The sequence below is a fragment of the Leptinotarsa decemlineata genome, unplaced genomic scaffold (genome assembly GCF_025532065.1).
Source record: "Leptinotarsa decemlineata unplaced genomic scaffold, Ldec_3_MD MMD2_tig00026354_RagTag_RagTag, whole genome shotgun sequence".
Taxonomy (NCBI): domain Eukaryota; kingdom Metazoa; phylum Arthropoda; class Insecta; order Coleoptera; family Chrysomelidae; genus Leptinotarsa; species Leptinotarsa decemlineata.
Genome location: NW_027412702.1, coordinates 19,837,620 through 19,856,804, shown reverse-complemented (window position 1 = coordinate 19,856,804; position 19,185 = coordinate 19,837,620). Strand labels below are relative to the sequence as shown.

Genomic DNA, 19,185 nt, shown 5'->3' with positions numbered 1-19,185 from the left:
CTATAGAAGAGAGACAAATCTTCAACCTTTCTTCGATGTTCCAGACTATCAAGGTTGCAAGTGATGTTCATGTCTCCAATCAGGCGAATGGATTGAATCCAGCGGCTTCAATGTATGCTTAGGGGTGGAACTCAATACATGTGAACAATACTCCAAAGAAGGTCTGATCTGAGCTCTAGAAAGAACCAAAATTTGCTGAGGTGTGTACAGTTTTCTGGTTCGGAACAGTATTCCAAACTTTTGAGAAGCTGCCTTTGCAATTTCAGCGACATGACTGTGCCAAAACTAAAAAGCATCCCCATTTCAATTTTGAAGAAATTTCTGTTGCTGGAATAGATGATGTCAAGATCAAAACTGACCTTTTCGGTGGCATTAAGTCGTGATCTTATGAAAGAAATCATTGTTTAGCTTTCGAGGTTCATAAATGAACAGTAGTTACATAAAGAAAAAGGTGGATTGGTAGGTGACAATAATGGAATGGAACTGATCAATAATGATAATAATAATAATTTATTAATTCTTTAGATTATGTCTAGCATAATATAGAGCAAGTCAGCATAGTACAGTATAAGATAAATTATTGGGAAAGAAAGTTTTTGGCTTTCTACTACTACATCTAGATACAAAAAAAGATGAGGGAATCTTCCAATCTTTGGAATCTTCCCGCATTTTTTTTATGAATCAAGATGGAGTAGTAGAAAGCCAAAAACCTTCTTTCCCAAGAATTTATCTTATACTGATACAAAAAAAAGATTAGGGAATCTTCCAATCTTTGGAAGCTTCTCTCATCTTTTTTTTTGAATCGAGATGGAGTAGTAGAAGGCCAAAAACTTTCTTTCCCAAAAATTAATCACTCCTAAAAATATAACCCCTTCAATTCAAATGAGATAAATCAATATTAAAAACATTTTACCTGAATTGAGGTAACTAAGTGTATGACAGCATGTAAAAGGACTCAATATAATAATATTGATAGTTGATTATTTGTAATTGGTTCTTATTACTATTTCATACATAATACAGAACAAGTCAGGTTTCAGGAATAGTTCGTTCATGCGAGTTTTCGATTATACAAACAAGAGACTTAACCTATAAACAGATCACAGATCATACATAAAAACATCTAAAAGCAATAAAAACAAGTGGTTTGATAAAATATAAAATATGAAAATACGCATGCATACATAAAATATAAAATCAGTTGAAATCTGTGTCTCCCAAATGCTCACTTATAGAGTAGTGAGCTTTTTTTAATAATATATTTTTGACTACTATTTTAAATTTATTCAAAGGAAGATATTTGTAGCGGTTTGGTAGATGATTGAACAAAGTTATTACCATGTATTTTGGGCAACGTTCTATTTTTTGGAGACGGTGATTCGGCACTTCCAGGATTGCTGCATTTCTTGTGTGATATCTACTGTTTCCAAGCAAAATGTCTTGTTGAATGTAATATTCAGACCCAAAATATTATCAAACTGGCAAATATTATAAAACCAATGAACAATCATTTACCACTTGGGTGGAGAGTCCAAAGACAAAAACAGCTTTCTTTTATTTTATTACTGCCTTGTTCCTTTTTATCAGTTGTGACTATTGGAATATCACACTCTATTTCAAAGGCTTCAAAATCTCAGGGACAATAGAACTGAAGTTGCTGAAGCAGAGTACTTCAAATAATAACAACCCTCTGAGGATCAGGAACTAACCGATCACTGATTGTTGTTATCTAATTTCCTTTCCAGAATATGGTCATGGAATATTGTTTCTTCCGTTACTTTCAACAATGTCAGTAAAAAGTTAATCCTCTGCAGTAGACATGCTGAAGTTGCAAATTGTTTTTCTGTATGGTTCTGAAAAATCTACTCGGCGATTCTCTCAACCATCCAATTCTCTCGAATCTCGAAGATCCTCTTAATGTAATCCTTTTCCTTTGTTTGCAGGTGGAGACAACCCCCACTACAACGACTTCGACGGGAGTAGCAGCAACCCTCCTAAACCAGAACCGCAAAACGCAATCACCATCCTGAACAACGTCCTGTTGCGAAAATCGGTCATTTCGAAACTCTCCCGATACGATTTGCTCCTCGGCGTGGTAAAGGCAGAAGCGTACTTCGCATTCAACGGGGAGGACGTCCAATACGGAATCGAGGCGGACAGAAGATCGAAAATTCTGAGGACATTCGTCCGGAATACGTACAGTTATCATTTGTCCGAGATCCTGGCGACGATCGTGAATGAGTACACGGACTGGGAAAGGCCCGTCCAGCATCCGATTAATATTAGGGACGAAACTCTCGAAGCTTTATCCGATGCACAATACGTGGCTCCGGTTGTGCATACTGCCGATTTGCACTCAGCCGAGCATAGAAATTCCTACTTGTACGTGTTTGATTATCAGACGAAGTTCGGAGACTATCAGCAGGTGAGTTTCTCGGGAGTCTATATTGATTTTCCACGGCTCCGAAGTTGGGATACTTAACGAAGATTGAATTACTAGCGGTTCGTTTAATCGCTGTTGCAGAGTCTCCGGTGACCTTGACAGTAATTAGTATATTCAAGTATATATTCATTAATAGTCTCTCGAAGTTTGACGAATATTACAGGTTTGTTATGAATTACGGTTCAATAACTTTTTCGGTTCACTGAATACATTTAAGAGCCGACAACCACACTTGGTATAAATAGATAAAGATAGTTTTTGATGACTAACAAATAAACTACTTCCATATAAACATTGAATTACACTCAAGAAAAGAATGTGTGCTGCTCGGGACGCCCGACAGAAGTGATAGCTTGATTTAATTTGAGTTGAACTATTGAATATTGAAATTGTTCAACTTGAGAAAAACTTAGATTATTTCTCAAGTTTTATGTATATTAATGAATAAATAAAGGACAGATAATTCATTAATGAAATCTTCTATTGATTATTTTGTGTATGTACATATATTATAGCCACCAAAAGCCAACTGTTACGTTTGTTGGATTGAATAATGATACTAATAATGTACATACACATAATTAGTATCATCATTTTCAAGCCACATTTCATTTAATGAAAGAATAATACGTGCTTGCTATAAATTCACTCTGATAAATATGGTCTCATGAACACATTATTTTCAAATTCTCTGTGAAATCTAAATATAAATCATATTTTTAGTAAATTTATTGTTCAACAGTTTATGGGTTGGTAATAAATCTAGTTATATCCGAGAATCAACAACCACTTGTTTCAATTGTAAGCTGTCAAGTATCTCGTAAACATTCAAAATGAGTGATAACGATCAAGAAATATGTGATGAATATTGCAATGAATAATTTGCTGTCAGCAAAATTCAGAGACAAATATTCACTCATCCATTCAGTCACATTACAGAGTATTATTCTATTTGAGGTAGTTTCAGGACATAGCAATATAAAAAATACGAATTTAATCTCGAAAATTTTTTGAGTTGGAGAGAAAAGAAAAACATAACTTCATTTTCCGGAAACTTTCTTCTTTATTTCGAAGATTCAGCAAAAGCTTATAACAAAAATGAACCCGAATAATTTGTAGGAAATGTTGTCACCAATTTTTAAATCATTTTATCAAGTTCTGACTAACCGACTGAATGAGTTCAAAATACAAAGCAATAATGTCAAACAAATATATTGTACCATTCCTTTCTACGGTCAGTCGTAGAAAAAGTATAGTACGCATCTCGAAGATAAGGCCAATTACGTCCACACCGCTTCATTACCAAATGCATTACAGCTCCAGTCTGTCCGGCTTCCCTTTCTCTCAATCATACGTCAGCGAAAGCCAGGCTCCTCCTCTCTCTCACCTTACAATTACATATTTATACATAAAATATGAGTAATAACCTAAACTTTTCTCAAGTTGAACAATTTCTATATTGAATAGTTCAACTTAGATTTGTCGCCATAGAATTGAATCGGATATAATTTACAGGATTGCTACACAATATAGTGAGTTACTGTGGTAAAATTTCACATAGCATGAAAAACTGTCATCCTCAATGGCGAACATCAGGTGTTTCGGAATGAGGCACTTGTCTTATTGCATCTTCAGCACCAATCCAGATAAGATTACCAAAATTAGGTACTCAATTCATTCATTTAATAACTCTTCCGTATAATTCAAAGTTTATGTGAACGTATATGTTTCCAGCGGGCTTTCTCTTTCAGTTTTGTCTGAGAATTACTTTTCTGCATGCTCTATACATATTTGTAATATTTTGACATCAACTGTCCCCTTTGGAAAATACCCTGTAGAAGTCATCTGACTTATTTCTAAGTTTGTATTACTAAATGACACTCTATTCATTTTATTAGGCGTTTATCCCCTCGTATTATCCTTCAGAATTACTGATAAATCATTATTTACGATTTGATTTGTTCATTTTACTCATTGTTTACTGATTGTTTTTACATTATTTCCACTATTGTGCGGAATCAAACAATATTTTCGATAAGATGTCATGCTCAGAAAGTTCTGATGATTGTAAGGATCAATTGATTCCGCGATCTGAATTTCGAATTTGACTCCTGTCATCTCTGAAATTCCAAGTATTTTCTTTATAACTGTCATCGATATTTCGTCAATTTCTATGGATGTTTCCCAGTTTTTGGGCAATAACAGACTTTCTTGAACCAATTTCCATTAGAAACGTCTAGAAAAAGAAAAACAATAATTTAGTTAGTGGTAGTTTCTTCAGTAGTTCATGAAGAGAGGTATTAACATTTTTCACATATCTACTAAAAATTCTCGATACGTGTTTCATTACTATTATTTTTTTGTTTCTCATATTTATTGTTTTTCCCTAATGAAATGATTGACCAGATTCCAAATTATTTCACTTCTATTGAAAGATTATTCCAATCTGTCACCGATAAACAATACTTCTGCATCATTTATCACATTTTTGAGAAATTGTTGATAACTCTTTTATTCTAGAATCAGTGCATTTTTAGTGGGATTTCTCAAAACAATAGCCGATATAACTAAAGAATACACGGATTATATAACATATAGAACTTTGAAGAAAAATTATATTGCCCAGCCTAAACATTCTAAGAAATTAGCTTATAACAATTATAAGGCGAAAGCATGTTGACAAATAACAAATTTCGAGATAAACAGGAACAACAATAATATAACTCATACTGACCATTTCAATGACTTTTTTGTTGATATTGCTGACAATATCATTGTATCTCTACCAACGGTATGCAGCTCTTTTTTCCGGGCCCAGTGACCGAAAAAGACGTTCAAAGTGCAATTAATATCGACAAGTGGTATTTTTCCTGATGCATTTAAGCTATCAAAATGTATCCCTTTGTTCAAAAAACGGAGACATTTCTCTTGTTAACAATTATCGTCCCATCTCAATAATATCCATTTTTAGCAAAATAATTGTGAAGATTATTGAAGAACGTCATTACGCATATTCTGTAAAATATAAATTATTCAACGAATCTCAGTTTGGTTTTCGTAAGCACTTCTCAATGTGGTGAGTGAAGTAGTCGATAATCTCGAGCAAGGTTACCACCCAGCTATTACGCAGCAATACTTGCATTACGAATTTAAAACTCGTTAAACATGGTGTTCCCCAAGGATCAGTATTGGGACCACTTCTATTCATAATTTACGTGATTGACATTATTAATTTCATGCATCCATATAAATCTGTTTTGTTTGCCGATGACACTACATTTATTTACTCTGAAAAAAATTCTATTGAACTACCTGGAACATCAAAGGAAGTCGATGAGAAGGCAGAAAGTTGGTTCGTGTCAAATCGACTCAAACAGAATACAGATAAAATGCAACAGTTACAGTTTCAAACAAGCTCTGCCGCTACATCAAGTGCAGTGTTAAATTACTTGGGTTGGTTGTCGATAGTACTCTCACTTGGACCTGTCATATTGACCAATTGGGTAAAAAATCATCTAGAACTCTTTTTTTATTGCGTCAGTTGAGAAATAAAACTCGTTTCGATACACTGAAAATAACATATTTCTCCCTCTATCATTCTCACATTAGCTATTGTGTTATACTCTGAGGCAACTCAACTGGTGCTGTAAAAATTTTTAAATTGCAGAAAAAACCTCTCAGAATAATTACTAACTCTGGTTATAGGGATCATTGTCTACCTCTGTTTTTGAAATTAAGAATAATGCCGTTACCCACATTATTTTTGTACAACGTTCTCATAGAAATTCATAAAAAATCAACTTCATTAATCAAGCAATCAGACCTTCATGACTATGATACCAGACATTGTAACAAATTTCGGACAAACCGCTATCGTTTGACTGAATCACAAAAAACAACCTCTACAACTATCTTCCCGATAGTTTCAAAATTCTTAGTATGTCCAAATTCAAAAAAACAATAAAAAATTATCTTTTGAGTTTTTGCTTATACTCTGTCGAAGAATACGTGAATCATTTGAAATGTTTATAATGTCAACATACATACTCAATTTTTGTTTTTATATTTTTGTATTTGTGTTTCTCGTTTGTTTTTATAATATTTTGATTGTTTAACAAATTACTTTCATGCTATTTTTTGACTTACTACAAACATTTTATTATGTAATGTAGTGAAATAAATTATCCATCTATCTATCTATCTAACAAAAGATACCCAAGTTCTCCATTCCAAGATGTTCACAGTTTACAAAATTGCAACACGTGTTTCGTTATATAATAGCTTCCTCAAACGTATTCATACTAAATGAACACATTCCATGACAGAAGTTGGGAACAAATTAGCGGAAGAATTAATAGAATAATGTCTTTGACCCATGTGAAGTCCAAAGCCTAAAATGATTGCCAAATCATCAACTGATCTCTATAACCAGTTTATGCAATGATGTTTAAGTTCTCAACTTCTGAGAGTTGTCGTTCGTATGGGGGCGACAGCTGATTAACGGAAAAACATATTTTAAACTTTTTCTTTATGTATATCCATCTTTGAGATTTCAATGGCGAATATTCTTTCGAGTAGTGGGAATCCAAATGTTAACCATTCAATATGAACGTTATCAAATACCTTAAAAAAAATTGAAATCATATACTACCTGGGCTGAAAATTCTCGGGCCTAACAAATAGATGGTACTACTAGTTTTGTTGCATTCATCACTTTTTCAGTTAGTACTAACCTTCAAAAGGAAACTGTTGAAATTTCATGATATTCTAATCATAAATTTATGAGTTATTGTACTAATTGTGACACTACTTTTGTTATCTTCAAAAAAATGGATCAAAAACAATTTCGTGTTCTAATTTTACACTGCTTCTTGATGATTCTAAGAAGTGTTTGACAATTTCTGCATCAATATGTGACAATAGATGAAACATGGAGCCATCACTTCACTCCAGAATCAAAACGATCATTATCTGAGTGGAGAGCAACTGGTAACGCTCGTCCAAAGCGCCCGAAAGCACTACAATCGACTGGAAAGGTTATGGCCTCGGTATTTTGGGATGTGCGTGGTGTATTATTCATCGACTATCTTGAGAAGGGAAATGCCATCAACACTGAATATTATAAAGCATTATTGGAGCGTTTGTAGGCTCAAATTGTGGAAAAACGAGCCCATTTGAAGAACAGTGAAGTGCTGCTTCATCAAGGTAATGCACAGTATCACAAATCAATGGAAACAATGGCAACATTTCATGAAATGGGCTTTAAATTTGCTCCCTCATGTACCATATTCCGCAGATTTGGTTCTCAGAGAGTACTGGCTGTTCCCAGACCTCAAAAAAAAAATGCTCACCGGTAAGAAATTTCGCTCGAATGACGAGTTCAATACTGAAAATGGGGCTTATTATTTTGAGGCAAGAGATAAATCGTTTTACAAAAGTGGTATTGAAATACGCTGGAATAATTGTATCCTCTTGATGGAGGTTACGTCGATGTATAAAGCCAATTTTGAACAAAAAAACGCGGTTTCTTTCTCAGGCCCGTGACTTTTCAGCCCAAGCTCAATAAAAAAAATATTCTGGATTCAATCAGAACTTACCAACAGATTCCAGAATATTCCACTTTTTTGTGGACCCATTATGGTTTGTAAATAACACCTTTTCGTTATTTATTCAAACTGATATTATCTGAAGACAAATATATTCCAAAATATAACAAGGTTCACATCTAAATGAATCAAATATAAGATAAACATAAACAAACAGTTCATATAGTTTTCATTTTATTGAACAGAAATGAATATCTGGATAGTTTATCATCCGAAAATGGATGTATTCATTTATTCGAACAATTCATCAAACATAATAACGTGCTCATAGAATGACACAATGGATGGTGGAAATGATGTATAGAGTTAATGAAATGGTATTTTGGAATGAGCTTCCGAAGAATGACCGGAAGGAAAAATCCATCAATAACGAAAGTACACTGAAATAGTGGCGGTACGGCAATTCGATTACGGAATGTTTTGTCCAGTCTACTTCTCACCGAAAGGAAACAGAAAAGGACAAACCGAGAATGGGTTTAAAATAAGGTTACAATGTTTTATTCAAGACTATAGGGGTAGATTTGATGTGACACTTTGCTGCTTTGAGGTGTTACGCAATTTGAAAAGAGGGCAAAATGGTACTTTCAATATACTTAAGATTGACTGTATAGAAAAATTTGAAATAGCTCTCTGGATGAATATGAATTTGAATAATTAATGTTTTTTGTAAAATACCAAGGAAACATGGTGGAAGGAATGGATCATCTAGCTCACCTAGTTCATATAAGAAAAAATAAAAAAAGCTTATGTGAATGAAAATAATTTGAATTATGTAGTCTGCTCTTCGATCGAATTCGAAAAATAATATGTTACCTTCATATGAGCTGTACGTACTAATTTACGTTATGAAAAAAATATAATTATTTCAAATAGTACGTAATAAAACGGTAACAGTGGTACAGTGGGTCTACGATTGAGATCCACGTTACAAAATACTGATATTATAGCCCATTTCAGCATACATATTTCATATAATTATGATATATATTATATCCAACGTCATTTCAAGACTTAAATTTGGATCATGTGAAAATAGAGTTCAGTTTTCACATTTTCAATTATTATCCAAAGAAATCTAGAAAGCGTTGATTGTGGCTATGTAGAGATACTTGCAAGCAATTTCTTAAAAAAATTCGAAGGCTGCTGCCACTATTCTCATCACATATGGTGAGATCGATAAAAATAAGATGTTGAACAAAGAATGAAGATGAAATCTTGAAATCATTTGTGGAGAAATTCTGGATGATGTTCAGGCATACATCCACTTATAAACAATTCGATTGTTATGAAACTTCAATTGTAGAATGCAGTCAAATATTGACTCAAAATTCCAATAATTTTCTGGAGAAAGCTAGAAAACGTTGACTGATAGTACACAAACTATGCAGAGTTGTTCCAAGTATCAAGTGGGCATAGTGAAATACCTTGGTACTACCCTCGAAGGGAAGCTAACATGGAACTGTCATCTACAAAGTAGAGCAAAAAGAGTATATGTGGCTCATGAGCAATGTCGAAGGACAATGGGACGCGCATGGGGTGTTTCACCCCGTGTAGTCACCTGGTTCTACACTGCAATAATCAGACCTATGCTAACGTACGGAGCCAAATTTCATCAAATACAGCGATTGGCTTGTATAAACATCACAGGAGCCATGAGAACCACACCAATCGCGGCAATGGAATTAATTACTGGTCTGACCCCTCTGAACCTGTACGTTGAGGAGGTTGGGTTAATGGCCATGTTACGATTGCGCACGGCTGGTGTAAACCTCGTAGTAAGAATGGGTCAATTGAGGTTGAGCCTATGGCGAGAAGCGCTTACTGCGCAACCTCTGCTGCAGGCAGCCGGTGATGCAATTGATCCCAGGTTTTTGTTTAATAAACCCTACAAAATACAAATGAAACAGAACATAGAGTCAAATGCTACAAATGCAATACGCATACACAGGCTGATTCACGGTGGATGGCACATTAGACGTTTCTGGTGAACCAGACAACGGATCACTTTGAAAATTTAATGGAGGGCATATTCGGACATTCTCTAGCCAACTAAAATATTTGCGACAATGCGGTGTTGCCGCTTCTATTAGAAAGCAGTAGCAACTTTGATTTTTCGAATAGAACACTCTGTATATAATATTATTTTTGGAATCTCCAACAATTGCCCGACAACTTTTCTTGATATTTCCCTATATTTATCTGTTACCGTTTCCGAAATAAAAATTAATTTCAATTTTTTTCTTCGAAAATCATGACTTCTAAAAATGCCGATATCTTTTAGTTAAGAAGTACTATGATATCGAAATTTGGTTTGGAGTTAGGTGATACTTGGACACTTCCCACACGTCAGCCTAATCTCCGTTACTTCAACACAGGGTGGTAAAAAAATACAGTTTTTTCGTTTGCTTGAAAAAGTTGCTGAAATTTTATTATTTTAAATGGAACACCCTGTATATCATTAAAAATTTGGAAAGCTGCTGAAGTTTGCTTTCTTTCTATGTATATCATACCTATACCTAACCAGTCAAGTTTCCGACTTATGAACATTTATTTGTGAAAATGTCCCTTCAGAATGGTATTTCCATTCGGTATTTGGTGAGCAGGCCATGATTACTATTTGACAGTAGCGTTGTGACATTCTCCTAATAATATCGACATTTTCGTCACTTCAGAAGTTGCAAATACCCTCAAAACGATGGAACAAAACTATTCAAACGAAGTTCTTATGAATTTGTTTATTATTTTTGGACAGTGTGACAAAATTATCAGCAGAACATGTAGAAAGTTCAATGAAACGTATCCGAATCTACCGCCAATGAACCTCAAGAAATTTATACAAATTCAGAACAATTTCAATGCATTTGGATCAACTTTAAAAGCACCAAGAAATTTGCCTCGACCCGTAACTTTCGAAGACAACCAGATTAATGTCTTAATTGAAATTAATTTTTATTTCAAAAACGGTAACAGATAGGTATAGGAAAATATCAAGAAAAGTTGTCGGGCAATTGTTGGAGATTCCAAAAATAATATTATATACAGAGTGTTCCATTTGAAAAATCAAAGCTTTCTAATAGAAGCGGCAACACCGCATTGTCGAAAATATTTTAGTTGGCTAGAGAATGTCCGAATATGCCCTCCATTAAATTTTCAAAGTGATCCGTTGTCTGGTTCACCAGAAACGTCTGATGTGCCATCCACCGTGAATCAGCCTTTATATAGACGGCTCAAAAACCAAAGAAGGCTCAGAATGTGGAGTGGACTCCGGATCACTTAGCCTGAGGATTAAGTGAGGAATAGGAAAAAATACCAGCGTGGTTCAAACAGAATTAGCTGGTATCTCAATTGGCACAAAAGAAATAACCAGGAAAGAAATTTCTGGCAAAAACACAACAATCTGCACTGATACTAGAAAAGCCCTATTACCTGTTACCTTAGGGCTAGTACTAGGGTGCCTCCAAGATGGACGATTACCTAGGAGGACAACTCCTCGGGAGGATGTGCTGTGAGCCTTCACTCACCCTCGCTACTCTACAGATACAGAAGTAAGCAATTATATACAACGTCATACATTCGTGAATAAAACTTGATAATACAAATCTGAATTTGCTGAAGAACTTGATTGTTCTAGGAAAAGTAAGGGCTCCAAATTGGCACAGTATTCTATACAGTGCGGACATGAATGGGCCGGAGAAAATTTGCGTAAAAGGTTATCATGTTTATTACTTGCGCCCTCTCGTTGTCGAAAGGGCGCAACCAACTGAAAAAGGCTTCTTATGATGCCTTGTTCAATAGGTATTTCAATTATTTATCCAATATTTTTTTATATTCTGAAATCGGATTAGATATTCCCGAGCGAATAGCAAACAAACGATAAATATAATTTCAAGAAAAATGTATTCGAAACCCACTTCAGTTCATTCCAATGCATGTTTACAAATTTATTTTCATTACAACATTATGAAATGTTCCCGGGGTTATTCAGTTGCAAGCACCTCTTTTTCTATCAACGAGTTCTGAAAATGCAGTTCAATCGTCAAGTATCCATTCAAAAAAATCTAGAGGCGTCATATCATGAGATCTGATGGGCTCTTCTAAGAGACCACGTCTGATGGTCTGCCGGATTAGATAAATGACAACCCAAATGAGTTTTCAATTGATGTGTATGATGGATAGATAAATGTGCTTCTTTAGAATGACCTACTAGATCACCTGATATGACTCTTTTAGAAGTCTTGTGGGGATTCGTGAAATATAAAGTATATGGTACACAACCGCAGTCTATTCCAAAGCCTATGATTAGGATATGAGATGCTCCTAATGGAATCACCTCAGAAATATTCCATAATGTGAAAAATTGATTTCCATATAAACTTCATCATTGTTGGGAAGTGCATGATTAAAATTTTGAAAATATTTATATTCATCTTTTGTTAGCATATCCTCAGAACGAATATAAAACTGAATTCATCAGTATAAACTAATCATATTTCCAAAAATTAAATGGTATTGAATGAAGATGAAATACCTATCAAAGATGGCATCACAAGATCCACCTATTCCATTTGAAAAACAATTGGTGGCGCCCTCTTGACGACGAGTCAAAAATTGTTAAATTACCAAGAAAAATTTGAAAATCATCATCGATTTCTCCTCTCCTAAAGTTTCAAACGACATTCTACCAGGCATTTGAAATGATTCAACGTTTTTAGCGACCTATATGCAAAAAAATCTGGTGTTTTATTTACCAAACCTGATGGTTTGTTTAATGAAATTCGTTTCTGAATGTCTAAAAGACCCTTTTTCCTTACTCTTCTTCACACCACAATCTTCCTCCCGCCCTATGTCTCACTCTCTTTCCCTATTTGTTTCTCGGTTTTTTTTCTCTATGGTACCCTCATCAACACAGGAGACTCATAGTATTTTCAACCCTCTTTCTATAAATCAATGTCCCAGTGACGAACACCAGAACTTGCTGGGATCTAACCATTACGATCCATCTTTTTGAATTTCAACATAACAAACCAAGTCCAGTTTTTCAAAGGAATACAATTGACATTGATCCAGGTCAAATTCCAATTCCCAGAGGAACTCTCTCAGAGAGAGAAAATTTCTTACAATGTCTGTACATTTTTCAGAAAAAATCAGAAAAGATTTAAATTGAATTGTCTAAAAAGTTCACTGAAAATTTAGTTATGGTAATAAAAGGGTGATCTCCAAAAATAATAACATAATTATTGGCATAAATAATGACCTGACTTCAAATAATAATACTAACATATATTATATCGAAATTCTCCTGAATTTCTATCAAATACTACCAATGTTATCCATCAAAAAATATTCAGTCAGAACCTCCACAAATTCTCATAACTCCCTTGACTAATCGTAGGCTATTATAATAAGACTGACAAAAACTAACACGCTCAATAACTCTTGGCACAATGTCTGGCCTACAAAGTGCACCCGAACTGATCTGCATTCATCAAACTATAGGAAGCCTTATCTATATGTCTTCGATTATCGCAGTGAGTTCGAGAGGAGGTATAAGAACTGCAAACGCTCCAAAGTTAATGTTCGAAGTTTGAAAACAATCGAATGCTGCAAGAAATATGGGAGTTGGTTCGCTCTTCTGTGACTACAATCGAGGAGTTGGTGTCTGCAGTGTCAAGACGTTGTGAAAATGAATCTGTTATGGAGATTCAATAGAGGATTGGCCTTGCTTTTTCTGGAAGGATATAAATAACTATCGGTTCAGCTGGATTGTTTGATTTCGAAATAGTAATTTGATTTCATGAGAAACATTTCTGAAGCGATTTGAATATATGTAACACACAGAAAATATGAAACGAAACACTTCTAATTTGTTCTTTTTGTGCCATGTGTTCAATTTCAAAAAACTTTTCCGAAGACTTTTTCTGGGAAGATCTTAGCTATATATAATAATTTAACTTCAACACAATCTGGAGAAAAATATTAAACAATTTTACGAATATGCAAAGTAGGAAAAGGCAGAAAGGGCATCTACCATAATTTAAAACTCTGTAAGTGTAGTATAAAATAAACTTCAATTGTGAAAATGACATAAACATTACATTCTTTCGACAAACGATCTCAGGGACCTCATTTCAGCCTCTCTCCTAATGTAGAAGTTTGCCAAAAGAGTAACCTGGGTAGGGATATTTCGAAATAATGCAAGCTGGCCAACCCAGGAGTGTAATTTGAATGAAGAATGAAATTTATTTCACTACCTCACATGAAAAATATTTGTAGCAAGTCAGCAATCAGCAATTGAATACAGTCAACTGACTTCAATAGCCAGTTCACAACAATATATATATATATATATATATATATATATATATATATATATATATATATATATATATATATATATATATAAATCGATTTAATTCGTGAGGTTGCAGTCAATTTGCAGAATTTTCCCACTTGACATTGTCAGCCAAAATTTTTATCACCTGTCATTTATTAATGTTTTTCTATCTGTTTTTGAACCATTTTATATTTTATTCTCACGTTATTGTCCTGACGAAGGTGTGAAATATACCGAAAGCTTGACATATAACAAAGAGTTTTCTTTGTTATATGTCAAGTAGTTGTAGTTATATATATTATAGTTGTAGTTGTAGTTATATATATATATATATATATATATATATATATATATATATATATATATATATATATATATATATAATATATATATATATATATATATATATATATATATATATATATATATAACTATAAAAATCACCATGGAGGCAGCTATAGCTACCTGCGTGACATCCGGGTCCAGGAAATTATACAAATATGAAAGTTATTGAGTGTTTCGACATAGAAACAGAGGTTAATAATCGGATATAGCACTCAAGAAGGTGACAAACCATAGACACGTGTTTCGGGTTTTGGTCCATCATCAGTATGGTGCAGCCAAGTGTAAGGATGGACAACACTTGGTTACCAAAAAATACAAATACAAATGAACGGAGCCACCAGCAGGAGCCAACCGCACATTTGTGATTTCAATTGATAGATCTTGTGTTCACAAGAAAACTATCAAAATCACCACGGAGGCAGCTATAGCTACCTGCGTGACATCCGGGTCCAGGAAATTATACAAATATGAAAGTTATTGAGTGTCTTGATATGGTTTGCCACTTTCTTGAGTGCTATGTCCGATTATTAACCTCTGTTTCAATCTGGACGATCTGGATGTCTCTCATTAAATACTCTGCAAACCTCTCTAGCACTTCTAACGTCATCTCCCGAAAGGCGTACAATTTCAATTCTCTCTCACGCTCAATCTTGCAGCCATGACACAAAATAATTCGAAGAACTGTAAGGTGAATATTGTTGACAATAGTACACTTAAAAAAACGTAATTCATGAATGAAGTGTGTGCATTTTCTATAATGTTATCCAATTTGGTACTGAAGAGCCTTAGGGCAAGTGTCTTAAGGCGAAACATCGGTGTATACCAGTGAGGGTGACAGTGTTCTATGTGAGTACAATTTATTACCATTCATTCAAAGTAGAACTCATGTGAATGATATCTGATTCTTATTCCACAACGAATGTTTGAAATAAAAACTGAGTAGAGAAAAGTATCTTATGCATAATTCAGTGTTCATATAGAAGTATTTGTTTCGAAAGAATTTTTTTTTTGTATCAGATGGAGTAGTAGAAAGCCAAAAACTTTCTTTCCCACAAAAAAAAATATATAACCCCTTCAATTCATACACTTAAATCTTTCACAAGTGTCAAACTGTAATGTCATTTACATGGCAACTAAGATTTGAATTGAAATATTAGGTCTTAGTTTTAGTTAATTTGCATGAAAACTTGAATGTAATTCCATTATTTTCATTAAAAATATTTACGCTATTTGTTTTTTTTTTCATCTGGCGGGTTTCATCATAACTTTGTTAATAATGAATATTTTTTCATAAAATTTTGGTCACACCTGTTCAGAGGCACTCTGAATCCAGTGGCGTAGTAATTTTTTCAATAAAAAAATCGTTATTAAAAAATCCCGATTTTCAACTAAGAAAAAATATGCCCTGAAACTTTAATAAACATCTCAAATTTTGTCCCAAGGTAGACCTTTTAGTACTTGACATTTCAAAAAAAAAAAATAATGAAATCGGTTTACAACTTCAAATTTCAGGGGGGTGTTTCCATTAAAAATGGGTCACACTGTATATATATTTTACTATTGATGTAAGTTACAAAAAGGATTTGAAGCTCTATAACTTTTGTTCAATTATATTTGTTTTATATGGCGTGTGTTGCGAGGTATGATTTATATACTATTGGGTTTATGTATGCCTTTTTGTGCAAATCGTACCTTTGGATCAGTTTTTTCTTGGTTTAGCCGATATAGAATTTGTTGCAGTCCGAGCATTGTATACTGTATATCCCGTTTTGGTTTTTGTCTTCTTCTTTTTAATAGCTGTTTAGTTTTTGTGTTATTTTCGTGTTTGGCTTGTATGTGATGTTGATGTTCAATGGCTTGAACATGTTTGTTAGTTTTTTGGTTTGGTGTCCTACGTACGTAAATGCTGTCCATCGTTGTGTTGTTTTGTATGTTGAGGTGGCTTGATCCTTGTTCTGTATAAAAAAAATACAGAACAAGGATCAAGCCACCCCAACTTCTCATTGAAGTAACATACAATAATTTGAACGTATTAACATTTGAAAAGTTTTCCTCATTTCTGGAGAAATATCCCAATTTCTTCAACGCCGACGATTCAATGTGAGTTATATGTGTATCAAATGTAAACTTTCGATAAAACACGACACCTAAATCTTTTAACGTGTCACCGTTTACGAGAGCCGTATTATTTATGGAAAATTCGAAAATCATTGGATGAAGTTCTCTATAGAAAGACTTCGCATTTCTTTGAGTCATGTAAAAGATATCAGTCGTCTATGGACTTAATCACTGAATAAATCTTCAAGTAATTTGCGAAAAGTAAGTGAGGGCATGTGATCCTTACCGACATGTCATTTATGGAAATTAATAATAAGAGTGGCCCCAGATTGGACCTCTTGGGCACTTCTACCCAAGACTGTAACCCCCCATATTCGATAAACTGAATGCAACCTGACAGTTAAGATTCGAGCAATTCTATTGAAGAAGTAGAGAATCCGTTTCTTTGAAGTTTTTTCAAAAGTAGAAAGTGGTCAATATGAAAGGAGGCTTTTCTCTATCAGTATAGATGATATACACTGGTTTTGTTGAATAGAGATTACAAGGTTTGTTACGGTAGATTTTTTGGGCATAAATCCATGATGATGTGGTGTTATGATTTTTATTGATATCGTTATAAATTTGATCATATATGATGCTTTCAAAGATTATTCCAAAATTTCATAATATAGCTTCTGGCCTGTAGTTGGATATGGATGATCGGTGACTGAATACGGAACATATTCTTGTTCTTTTCCATATCTCTGGATAGTTTTCAGTAGCGACAATGAAATTGAAGATATATGAAGTGGTTCTATCAAGTCAAAATTACAATCTTCAACAATAAAACTTGGCAAGTTGTCCACTCCAGTGGTAAGTTTATCTTTGAATTTATTGAGTTCTTTTTGGGTTGGTAAGCTTGGTAAGGGTTGGTAAGCTTGGTAAAGGCATTACTTTCAACTGAATGAATCTGGGTTTGCAGTGTTTCCTGAATTCGGCATTTCAATGATTCTGATTGCTTTTCCTCTGGTTTGAAATGTCAAGCTAACAAGATTTTTTATTTTACAAACTCTATCAACATCAGATGTAACGTTGCTGTCTAAAAAGTGGAGGTTTCATGACTCCTCACTATTTAGTTTGAGACCATTTGCCAAAAACCAATTGCTCTATAATCGGCTTGGGATATTCTTGTGCGTTATGATAGTTTTGGCATCATCTGTAGATAGTAAGGTGTTACTGGTTTCACTCATTTATATTATAAATAGCAGAGGTCCCAGTACTGCCCCCAGGTAATACCATCCTTTACATCTTAAACTTTTCAAACTTTGTTGTTCACACTGAAGGCTTGATATCGATTCAAGAGGTATGATTTCATAGGAGAAATGCAACTCTCCACATTTTATAGTAATTTAATACTATGCCATGGGACATGCATTTACATTTAAGAGGTCGCAGGGCCTGAATGTGTGCTTACCTCAATTAAGACCCTTGACTACATCACTCACTAAATTAAGGACAGTATAGTAATGATGAAGATAGGTCGGTAATTTTCAACCAGACTTGAGTTGCCTTTTTCAACAGTGTAAGCATTTTGAAAAGTATTGAAATAACTCACAGTCAACCCCATTCAATATCCATGCCAGATAAAAGTTTATCAAGTTTATCTTTCCGAACTGACGTAATCACTGTGGAATGTCCAATCAAAACATCCCGATGATAAGTTGAGTAAAGTAATCTCCGATAACATGTATAAAATTGACCCGGAACAGTAAGCCGAAAACAGGTCCCAATAACAAATAGCCATTTAACGAATATTCCAGAAAGTTTCCCCCGCTTTATTGACCTACTTAGTGGAATCAAAACAGCGTTACGTGTTCCGAGATTAATAAATCACATATTCATGATTCCATTTTGATGCTATTTTGAGAAACTCGCAAGCAATTTCTAAAAAGATATACGATTGAGATTCGAGGCTGCAGTCACTTGATTTCTCATCAGATATGGTGAGATTGATGAGGAAAAGATCTTCAACAAAGGATGGAGATGAAATCCTGAAATCATTTTCTCAACATTTTCATCGCTTGTTGAAGTGCTAGCGGGCCAGGGCGAGCTTCGTCATTCACAAATTCCCGACCTACTGTGAAAAGCTTGTATCACTCAGAGTACAATCACAGTATGCCACTGTCAACATCTCAAATTTTTCAAATGTTCAAATGCCCCTTTCATTTTTGACACAAAATTTGACGCAAATTCTTTTATCCATTTTTTTCGATAGCGAAAAATCGATGAACAAGCAAAACCCTTTGATGCCTCTCACCAACAAACTGAACATGATAAACAGCTGAAACTGTAAAAATATGTTCGAAACGAGTGTACCAAAATAAAAAATCAAAAAATCTGCTACAAAAAAAAAATTGCTG

At 34.2% G+C, this 19,185-nt stretch overlaps 1 protein-coding gene across 1 annotated transcript in view; it reads left to right on the top strand.

Moving 5' to 3' along the window:
- The window catches only part of Nlg3 (Neuroligin 3), a 262,901-nt gene that overhangs the window by 157,330 nt on the left and 86,386 nt on the right, over nucleotides 1–19,185 (top strand). Inside the window, exon 4 of the mRNA XM_074184408.1 lies at nucleotides 1,944–2,425. Coding sequence (XP_074040509.1) covers nucleotides 1,944–2,425 — 482 coding nt within the window. The remainder of the gene's footprint in view (nucleotides 1–1,943; nucleotides 2,426–19,185) is intronic.